This window comes from Actinia tenebrosa, unplaced genomic scaffold (assembly GCF_029948245.1).
Source record: "Actinia tenebrosa isolate PJP-AT-01 unplaced genomic scaffold, QUT_ActTen_1.0 PGA_scaffold3__52_contigs__length_22856419, whole genome shotgun sequence".
NCBI classification, from domain to species: domain Eukaryota; kingdom Metazoa; phylum Cnidaria; class Anthozoa; order Actiniaria; family Actiniidae; genus Actinia; species Actinia tenebrosa.
In genome coordinates, this window is record NW_028292580.1 from 12,867,863 (window position 1) to 12,878,060 (window position 10,198).

Sequence of the window (10,198 nt, forward strand, 5' to 3'; positions counted from 1 at the left end):
CCTAAATCAAGAGTCCATTACTAGGAGCATCCATCAACTGGGTCTGTGAGCCAACCATGATTTTCCCAGATCAGAATCCTGTTACTAGGAGCATCCATCTGTCAAACTGGGTCTGTGAGCCAACCATGATTTTCCCAGATCAGAAGTCCATTACTAGGAGCATGCATATCTACTAAACACTGGATCTTTGAGTCTGGGCCAGCATTTTAGGTACCACTGATATTTCACAGATCCAGATTGAGACGCTTCCTTCCCCCATCCAAGAAATCCAGACTCCATTCCATTCCTGTTCAGGAAAGGAAATTAATTGTTTATGTATTATTGACAAAGATAGTTTGCATAATATGTATCCCGTTTCAGGCTTTGTTTTTACTGATTTGCATCTAATTGTCGATTGTTCACATGCACAATAGAGTTTTTCTTGCCCGCTGTGTGGCGAAAATGAGACTATGAGTTCGCAAGCTGCTAGCTAAACATCTATACTTCACGGCTTACTCACAGTCTACTTATATTTCGTACAATTCCCAAGGTGTTTTCTCATATTAGGTAAGTAAAAAACCAACACAATCAATGTAGTGTGAAGTCTTTCGGAAGGAGTAATCATTGGCGCCTCGATGTCCTTTACGTGTAAAGTTTTGCAATGTCTCACCGTATCTGTGATGCTCAAAAATTATATGGTACTTAATAAGGGAGTTTACAGCAAAGAACTAAGTTTATCTGCGAATCATCAACCAATGTTTTATGTTTCTTTGTTGAATATTGATGGTTTCCCTACCTCTCTCTATATGCTTCTTAATTTTGTGTAAGATTTGCATGACTGTCGGTCAATAAGCCAACAGATTGTGATCCTCGCTTGCTTTATTAAAGTTATTATGAACAGTTTATATTGCCTTCCGTTTCGACAGTGCAAAGAGAATCGCATTTTTTTTCTCTCGCTAGATTGTACATATAAGGATGGTGAACGGAAGGCTTTTATGTTTCAGCTTGGGAATGTATTCAGAGTAAATTGTACATTTTAAAAATACACCAAAGTAATAGTTATTAGTACGAAACGATTAATGTATTTTAAAAAGGAGTTCATTATCCAAGCATAATTTTTGTGTTTATAATAGCGAGGTGCAGACCTGTTATTTATTCATTTACAAAGAAACTGGACTTATTCAGTACAAAAGATTGTTTTCAACGATAAAAATAAGCCTTAATAGAAAAATAAATACTTATTGAATCAACTGCGTGGTCAGCCGGGTGTAAGTGTAAGTTAAGAACAGTAATATAAAAGGCAGACGTTAAGTGTGTGACATGAAAGTCTCGCAATGAAAATGTAGAGATAATTGAAACCGAAGGTCAAGAAGCGAAGTGTGGGTGAAATACGATACTAGGTAGCAAATTCATAAAAAGTTATATTGAATTGCATTGATTTCCAACGAGAGCAATTGTTCTAGGGGATAAAACAATAAGCCGTCTTTTTCTTGCAAAAAAAATCAATTGTTTTGTCCCACAGCAGAATAATTCCTTTACTCGGAAATCTGTGCAATGGGTATACTATAGTAATACGCACGGTGCTGTCGGAGTCAAAACTTATGATCAGTGTGAATTTCGAATTTGAATAAAACATTTTGACCGTATTTCATGAATGGAAAGATACTATTACGATGAAATATGTGTGTGGAAGCACCTTGAGTTCGGTAAATGAATGGACGAACCAAACAAAGTACGGTAAACACACATGTGGCCTCTTATCCTTTCGAATCATGAAACTATCCAGATACGATGCATGACCATCGTAGTTCTAATCTTATTGTGTTAATAAGATTCAGTGGATCCCGGAGATGTGAAGTAGAGGAAATAAACTGTGGAATTTGTAATCTTCTATCAGAGAGGTTGCTAAAAATATATAAACTGCGGAGTTACGTTTAGCAAGGAGTCTAATATTGGTTCTTGTATCGAATGTTATTCGTCAAACTACCGTGGTAGTGATAAATGTGGTAGTGGTGGTGGTAGTGGTAGTGGTGGTGGTGGTGGTGGTGGTGGTGGTGGTGGTGATTGTGGTGGTGGTGGTAGTAATACGTTTCGCTTTGATTAACCAAACCGCCCCAATCTTAAAGCTAACCTCTATGTTCTTCCTTTCTACTTAGCAATCATGACTCTATCAGTAGATGAATATCTGGAACACGTTGGAGTCATGGGAAGGTTCCAGTGGTCGATTGTAATCATCGTGGGTATTATGTTGGTACCAGTGACGTTCCAAACCCTCATCATGGCCTTCTTGGCTTTGGAGCCAGACTGGAAGTGCGTGGATGGAAGTAGCGTCTGTAATTTTACTCGTGAGTATGATTTTTTCTTCTCGAAGTTTTGGTTATATCAGGAAGGCGGGCAGACGAGCAAATAAACAGAGGACGGGCGAACGGACGAAAGATCAAATGTCTGGTCAAAGTACGGGTACACAAACAAATTAATGACCATGCAATTTAACGGATGGACGGACGGACGGTGGGTTGGTTGACAGACCGACAGACCGACAGACCGACAGACCGACAGACCGACAGACCGACAGACCGACAGACAGACCAAAAGACCGACAGACCGACAGACAGACTAGAAGAACTCCGGAACTGCCTTCGAACATAAGATCGAACGAAAGAACGAAAACAACAATGATTGGTCAATTGAACGAACGATCAAAAATCAAATCGGTTCCTAAACATTCTATCATTGTGATATTTGCGTCTTTTCGTTTTGTTTCTCAGAAACCTTTTCGCCGAACGGTATAGACCCGAACAAATTTTATCGATGCGATATCAACCGCAGCGAATGGGAATTCACAACCCCGTACACGTCAATCATAACTGAGGTGAGTAGCTTTGATGGAAATACAACCTTCAAACAAATACTTAGATAAGGCTCAGGTCAAGCTAGAGTTTGATCATTATCTACCCCCTCCACCCCTCCCCTCCTCCCCCCTCCCCCACATTAGTGCATGGCCTACAAATGGCACGTTTGCATGATGGCGTCATTTTACTACGACTACCATAATGCTTCGCGAATTTCCTTTCTTATTAAATTTGTATTTCCTCACGAGAATAGTAAGACAATTGGTGCTAATTGACCTGTAAACAAAAGAAAGTGTGCAAAGAATTCTAGTAGATGTAGTTAATGACGCCATAATGCAACCTCATAATCGCACGATGTATTTTAACAGTGGGACCTAGTCTGTGAATACTCTTTTCTTGGATGGGCTACAAGCGCCATCATGTTCACTGGCTGGCTGTTCGGAAACATCATCTTTGGCATCCTGTCAGACAAGTATGGCCGTCGGATAATCCTGTTCTTCTCGTCCAGCATGGTATGCTGGTTAGCATTTGCGAGCTCGTTTGTCCCTTACTACTGGTTGTACGCCATCTTCAGATTCTTCATCGGCTTCGGTCTCGGTGAGTGACAAAATGACCACGTGAACGAAGTAGTCACGTGGTACTTAATTGATCACGTGATTCAAGACATAGCAGAGAAATCGAAAGCGATCAAAAAATAACAAAAATATATAAATAAGTAAAACGACTTCAAGCTACGTTCAAGTATGCTAACTACTTTAAATTCTGAAGTACGACCTTCGAAGTGAGCTGAGAAAGTAGTGTAATGAACCCTTCTTAGAAAGAATCCGATGTGAGGCTAACATGAAAATACAAAAGAAATCACTTCTTTTTTTTTCTCATATCAAACAATGAGTGTCAAGGCTCTCTTTCCCGGTCTTAAAAAAAGGGACTGGGGAGAAGCTTGTTTTTTTCGTATATTTTGTAGTTTTTTCTTGTTTTTTGTCTTCGCCAAGCTCGTAAATGTCCCTCAGCCGTTTTGCCAGCCGACGAACACGCTTGTCCGCCATCTTTGACCTCAGGGTAAAGACCGGCGATCCAAATATGGAATTATATGATTCCATATATGGAGTGACCTTTCTCAACTCCAACTTTGACACTAATGCATGGAGCAAAACTTGATATGTGATGGAATTTGTGGCATTTCTTTTGCATTTTCATGTTAGTCTCACATTTAAGTTTGGGAAGGGTCTATCGAATTTATAAGTTTCTTGCAACAGCTATTGAATCAGGCGAAAACAAACAAATAAAAACCTCACACACCACGCACACTCCTTCAAGCATATATACATTCAGAACAACTACGGCTCAGGTCAGTTATCGAACCTGATTGAAACAATGCAGGGCCGTAACTAGGGGGGGGGGGGACACAGGGTGCACGTGCACCACCCCCCCATAAAAGTTTAAGGTACGCTCATCCATCTCCTTTTTCTTTTGGTTCTGCTTTCTTTTGGTTACCTTTTTTTATTTTTTATTTTTTTGGTCACCTTTTTTCTTTTTCTTTTTCTTTTTTTTTTTTTTTTTTTTTTTGTTTGGTTCTGCTTTCTTAAAAAAACGATCAATGGTCCGATTTTATTCGATGTGCACCCTCCCTGTAAAAGTTCTGGTTACGGCCCTGCAATGGATAACAAGGCGGTCTTCTTTAATGTTATAAGGTTCGGCTCATGTGAATTTTTGTGAAGACGTTTGACATGAGCCTACAATTCCCAATACTGACATTTAAATCTTACCTGTCATTTTTATCCAGGGGGATCCATCGTTTGTCTTTTTATTATGGCAACCGAGTTTGTAGGCCCTGAAAAGAGAGCAATGGCGGGAACGTTCACCTGGTACTTCTGGACAGGCGCGTTGATGCTGATAGCTCTTCTCGCTTACTTCATAAGAGACTGGAGAACGCTGTCCATAACTACATCAGCTCCTGGGATAGTACTGTTCCTTTTCTGGTTGTAAGTTGATTATCGTACATTTTAAGTTAGCAAGAATGATGCATATTGCTGGTGCCCCCAATACAAGCCCCTATTCCGGCCCAGAGTCACCCAGAATACAAAAACAAATAAACAAACAAACAAACAAACAAACAAACAAAAAAAAACAACAAAAAACAAAAACAAAAAACAAAAACAAAAACAAAAACAAAAAACAAAAACAAAAAAAAACAACAACAAACAAATACATTTGCTTTTTATATTACATGGGTTTCAAGGGTATCCATATCGTTGGCTAATTTTTTTCCCTTTACAAAATGAAATCCATTGTTCCCGTCCTGCAACATAGTTGTAAAAACTCCTTTATACAAACAAGCAGGATTTTACAGACAGATTGCGAGCAAGAGATGTAATGTATTTTCGTTAGTTGCATTCCAGAGTCTGTTCGTTGGTTGGTTACACACGACAAAGTGCAGGAAGCAGAGGACATTCTTCTGAAGGTTGGAAAGTTTAATAAAAGGGAAAGTCCCCATGACGAGCATCTTGGCTTGCCCGATATACACTCGAACGCTTTTGCGAGGAAAGCTACTTTACTGGACTTGTTTCGGACACGAAAGATTGCAATAAGAACAATCATTATATGGGTTTCTTGGTAGGTGACTCTATTTCCCTTCCTAACTGAACTTACCTTCTCAATTACCTAGCTTCAATGCTTGCCTGCTTGCCCGCTTGCCCGCTTGCCCGCTTGCCCGCTTGCCCGCTTGCCCGCTTGCCCGCTTGCCCGCTTGCCCGCTTGCCCGCTTGCCCGCTTGCCCGCTTGCCCGCTTGCCCGCTTGCCAGCTTGTGGTCACTGAATCTTTACAATCAGAATCTGTTGCGTTTCCTAATACTTTAGGTTCGTCAACGCGCAAGTCTATTTTGGAGTTTCTCTTGGCTCTGTTCTCCTTGGTGGTAACATGTACCTTAACTTCTTCCTGACTTCCCTCATCGAGCTTCCTGGAAATGCATTCGCTATCTTTTCCATGAACAAGTAAGAATAACATTTTATTGGTCTCTTTGCTGGTTGGTTAGCTAAGCGATCTGTTGGTCGGTTTGTTTCTTAATTTTTTCCTGACTTTAATGATGGAACCTAGATGGACTCCTCAAGTAATTTGCCCTCCTTACAACTATTGCTTCATTGTAAATCCCGCTTTAGATTTGGCCGTAAGCTGGTAGTAGTGGTGGGCCTGATTGTAGGAGCACTAGGTAACATGCTGGTTACTGTCATTCCAGAGGACCCGACTAACAAAGGTATTTCACTGAGGATTATAACAAGATTACTCGTTCAGCTGATTGAATATGAGAGTCAAGGGTGTTATCGATAGAGGCAGTAGATTCGTCTCTCAACTTTAGGGTCTTAAAGTTAGATTTTGGCCCTAACTAACACAAACTCAAGGTTCAAGTCGTTTCAGGACTCGATAAGTTCAATTTTGATAGATATCAAGATCATTTAGTATATACATTGATTGATCATCCCAAGGTCTAGGTCGTTTCACTGAGGACTCCATAAGTTAAATTTTGATTGATATCAAGATCATTTAGTACATACATTGATTGATCATCCCAAGGTCTAGGTCGTTTCAGGACTCGATAAGTTAAATTTTGATTGATATCAAGATCATTTAGTACATACATTGATTGATCATCCCAAGGTTTAGGTCGTTTCACTGAGGACTCGATAAGTTCAATTTTGATTGACATCAAGATCATTTAGTATATACATTGATTGATCATCCCAAGGTCTAGGTCGTTTCAGGACTCGATAAGTTCAATTTTGATTGATATCAAGATCATTTAGTATAATTATGCATAGATTGATTGTTTGAGTCTTTGATATGTTGTCATTCTTAGGTTATGCTGTTGGACGCATCGTCTTCGCTTTACTTGGCAAGTTCGCAGTCATGTGCTCGTTTGACGCGATATTCGTGTTTACTGCTGAGTTGTTCCCTACCGTCATTAGGTGAGAAAAAACTACTCTTGATTGCTGAGTCAAAGCTCCAGATCACATGAAGATACCTTGTTATTTCCCAGTACCTTCCTTCCTTCCTTTCCTAACTTCCTTCCTTTCTTTCTTCTTTTTTAATTAGCTCTAATGGTCTTGCTATTCTATAGTGACAAAATACAAATTTGGATAATGACAAAAATCGAATAGTCCAGGTTAAATTTCCAATAAAGAAAAACAAAATCGAATAGTTCAGGTTAAATTTCGAATCAACAAAAAAATCGAATAGTTCAGGTTAAATTTCGAATCAACAAAAAAATCGAATAGTTCAGGTTAAATTTCGAATAAACAAAAAAATCGAATAGTTCAGGTTAAATTTCGAATAAACAAAAAAATCGAATAGTTCAGGTTAAATTTCGAATCAACAAAAAAATCGAATAGTTCAGGTTAAATTTCGAATCAACAAAAAAATCGAATAGTTCAGGTTAAATTTCGAATAATCAGTAAAATCGAATAGTTCAGGTTAAATTTCGAATAGTGACAAAAATCGAGAGTTAGTTGCCCAAAATGCATTCCATATAGGGTAGTCCAGGCTCCTTATGGGGGCTTTGGAAACTAAAGAAGACGCAAACAAATATATTGCTAAAATCTTTAAATATATCAGCACACAGCAACCAGTGTAAACATATGTAGACAAGAATTTTGACTTCTTTTTTCAGTGTGTGCAATATTACTTCATAAGCGTATACTTACTACTTAGTTATCCTCGAACTCTGTAGAAATTTCTTTTTCATTTCTTTTGATCTCTTCAGCTTGGCCTGTTTCTCTTTTTTGTCGCTTCCAGCTTCTGATTTAATTCAACGAACCATATTATACCTCGAATATAACGCAACAAGATTCGAACTGTCCCGACTCGTGTTCAGTTGGCCAGACCCTTAATTATTCACAGTCCAAGTGAACAGTGCTTGAAACATTACAATAGAACACATAACATCGTGATGTACAAACCACTAGTAGATTCTTTCTTTTCTTCTTTTTTTCCTTAAGGCGCGATAACACGGCTCAATTTTCTCTGCAACTTGTCTTGCAGCGTTGTTGCGACACAAGTTACATGGAGCATTACAGCGTGTAACCCACAGCGCAATTTGTAAAAATATTGCGAGACAAGTTATAGCAATTATTGAAATTATTAAACTAACGGTCGTTAAGTCGCTGGTGGTGATGAACGGCCAAATTAGTTCTAGCTTAATTGGTTATCATACCTCGTTTCTGGTTAAATGACCAGCAAGGCAAAGATTTGACCGGACGCAGAATTGGTTTCAGAGGAGTACTGGGTCCATCGTCACGTTGTTATTATGGACTACGATATAATCTTTTATGTATTGATGGGTTGCAAGCTTTCCTAAGAAAGTCAAAAGCCAAATACATGGCCATGCTAATGAGAAATCTTGTGTTAAATGGCACCAACATGGCCGCGATGATGTAACGTGCAATCGAAGAATAACTCTAATGGGTGTGGGTAAATATTTTTTTCAGGAATATTGGATTAGGTAGCTCGTCGGCTGCGGGTAGGATTGGAGCCATTACTTCACCTTTCGTCATCTGGTTGGTGAGTGTCATATAGTGTAGTAGTATGGTTGCAGTATTTTTGTTTATAAAAGTTTTTTTCAGGAGATATGAACATTTAAAAAATCAATATGCAAGTGAGATGACGTAAATTTAAGACTAATTTATTATACGAAAATGCTGTTGTGGAAAGTGCTGCTGTTTTTTCATTTTCAAATCATCCTTATGATTGAAATATATGGCTTTGTACACTTTTAGGTTATTTCACCTCAGAACACTTGTCGTAAATTACACTTCAAAATGTAACCCATTCTTGAATTTACGTCATCTCATTTGCATATTGATATATCAAATGTTTATATCTCTAAAAATAGGTCACATACAAAAATACTGCAACAATGCTACTACACTGTTTCCATATAAGTGATTTTTTCCCTTGATATACAATTTAAGTGTTTCTAAATACAGTTGATTTCCAAGCAATGGCTGTTGTTACCGTAGCAACGGGAAATATGTTACCATAGCAACGATAAACAGTTTCTTGAAACTTATTTGGAGAAACGTTTACCATTTCTTTCTTACTCTTAGGCTCTATATTTGACGCAGCTTCCCTACATCATCATGGCTGTTGATGCTCTCATCGCTGGAGTCCTGTGTATGTTGTTACCTGAAACAAACCACGCTCCAACTGCTGAAACTCTGGAATCACAAGACTACAGTGACGTTGTTGTGCTAAACCTTAAGGATGGAGCTGAAGGCGAAAAGAAGATGGGAAAAGACGAAGGAGATAAGTTACTGATCGATGAGAAGAAAAACACTGTATTTTGAAATGAGACTGAGTAATGGGCCACTAAGCGATGTATCAAATTTTTAAACATTTTTTTCACAACAGCGACTCGCACTCATTAGACCGATGCCGCCAATTACGCTAACCCAGGTAATTAGGCTATTAGCAGGCACAATTCGCTACTAGTAGGCTATAAAACTTATAGACTAGCACTAGTAGCTCAACCAATCAGAACAGCGCAGTATTGATGACAGACCACTAGTTGGATTTGACAAGTTGGAAGTTAAAAATGGAGCTGTAATTATATATTCTCCTTTTATTATTATATATTCCTATTTTATCCATAATATAAACCCAATCAGCTGATCTGAAATAGAGACGTAGAAATAACGTCACTGAAAAACATGCATGAAGCCTGTTAAAAATGACCAACAAAAAATGAAAACTTTTATCAACCGATTATTATCGACATTATTTTTCCATTTGGTGGCCTGGAAATCCATAATTTCAAGAGTAAAAGTGACACCTCAGTTTTGCGAATTTTCTTGATTCTGATTGGCCAAAATTTTTTCTCAGATCAGCTTGAAGAGCGAACCCCTCCTAGAGGTGGTCCAGATATTTTTATAGATTCTATAGTAACGTTGTTCAGTGGATTAGGCGTTCTGAGGTCGAGGAAAAAACTGGGTCGAATTGGCGCTGCAGTGCATTGTGGGACTTTGGAATATGTCACCTGAAACAGTCCCACAATGCATTGCAATATCAACTCGACCCAGTCTTTTTTTCAACCTCGGAATGGCTAAGGGCTGACTAGCCTTGCTAACGAAATTTTGGAATATATTGTAAATGAATAGAAACTTTATCATGTATGATACAGCGTTGTATTCTCAACAGTAATTAAATCTAGTAATCATATTTATTTGCCCTACATGAAGAAATTTGCTGTAATGTCCAGCTTGGCCTCTTGTCAGTTTAAATCATTTTGAAGAAAAAGTCGTGCAGTTTATGACATTTTAGTTATAAAGTGCGAACACTATCCATTAAACGGTACTTTTTGAATTGACTGTATTCGAGT

At 38.5% G+C, this 10,198-nt stretch overlaps 1 protein-coding gene across 1 annotated transcript; it reads left to right on the forward strand.

Moving 5' to 3' along the window:
- The first annotated feature begins 357 nt into the window (after positions 1 to 357).
- On the forward strand, positions 358 to 9,995 carry LOC116286424 (organic cation transporter-like protein). The gene is made up of 11 exons (XM_031692940.2): positions 358 to 546; positions 2,136 to 2,324; positions 2,748 to 2,851; positions 3,200 to 3,428; positions 4,615 to 4,813; positions 5,220 to 5,444; positions 5,688 to 5,822; positions 5,988 to 6,082; positions 6,683 to 6,791; positions 8,310 to 8,382; positions 8,928 to 9,995. Exons 2-11 carry the CDS (start codon positions 2,141 to 2,143, stop codon positions 9,165 to 9,167), a joined length of 1,593 nt encoding a protein of 530 aa, XP_031548800.1. The 5' UTR covers positions 358 to 546; positions 2,136 to 2,140; the 3' UTR covers positions 9,168 to 9,995.
- The last annotated feature ends 203 nt before the right edge of the window (positions 9,996 to 10,198 follow it).

Bases quoted from the DNA above. Each gene is read 5' to 3' on its own strand.
- LOC116286424 (XM_031692940.2), top strand. From the start codon at position 2,141: ATGACTCTATCAGTAGATGAATATCTGGAACACGTTGGAGTCATGGGA. The intron at 2,325-2,747 runs GTGAGTATGATT...TTTGTTTCTCAG, and splicing joins TAGCGTCTGTAATTTTACTC to AAACCTTTTCGCCGAACGGT. The intron at 5,445-5,687 runs GTAGGTGACTCT...CTAATACTTTAG, and splicing joins ATCATTATATGGGTTTCTTG to GTTCGTCAACGCGCAAGTCT.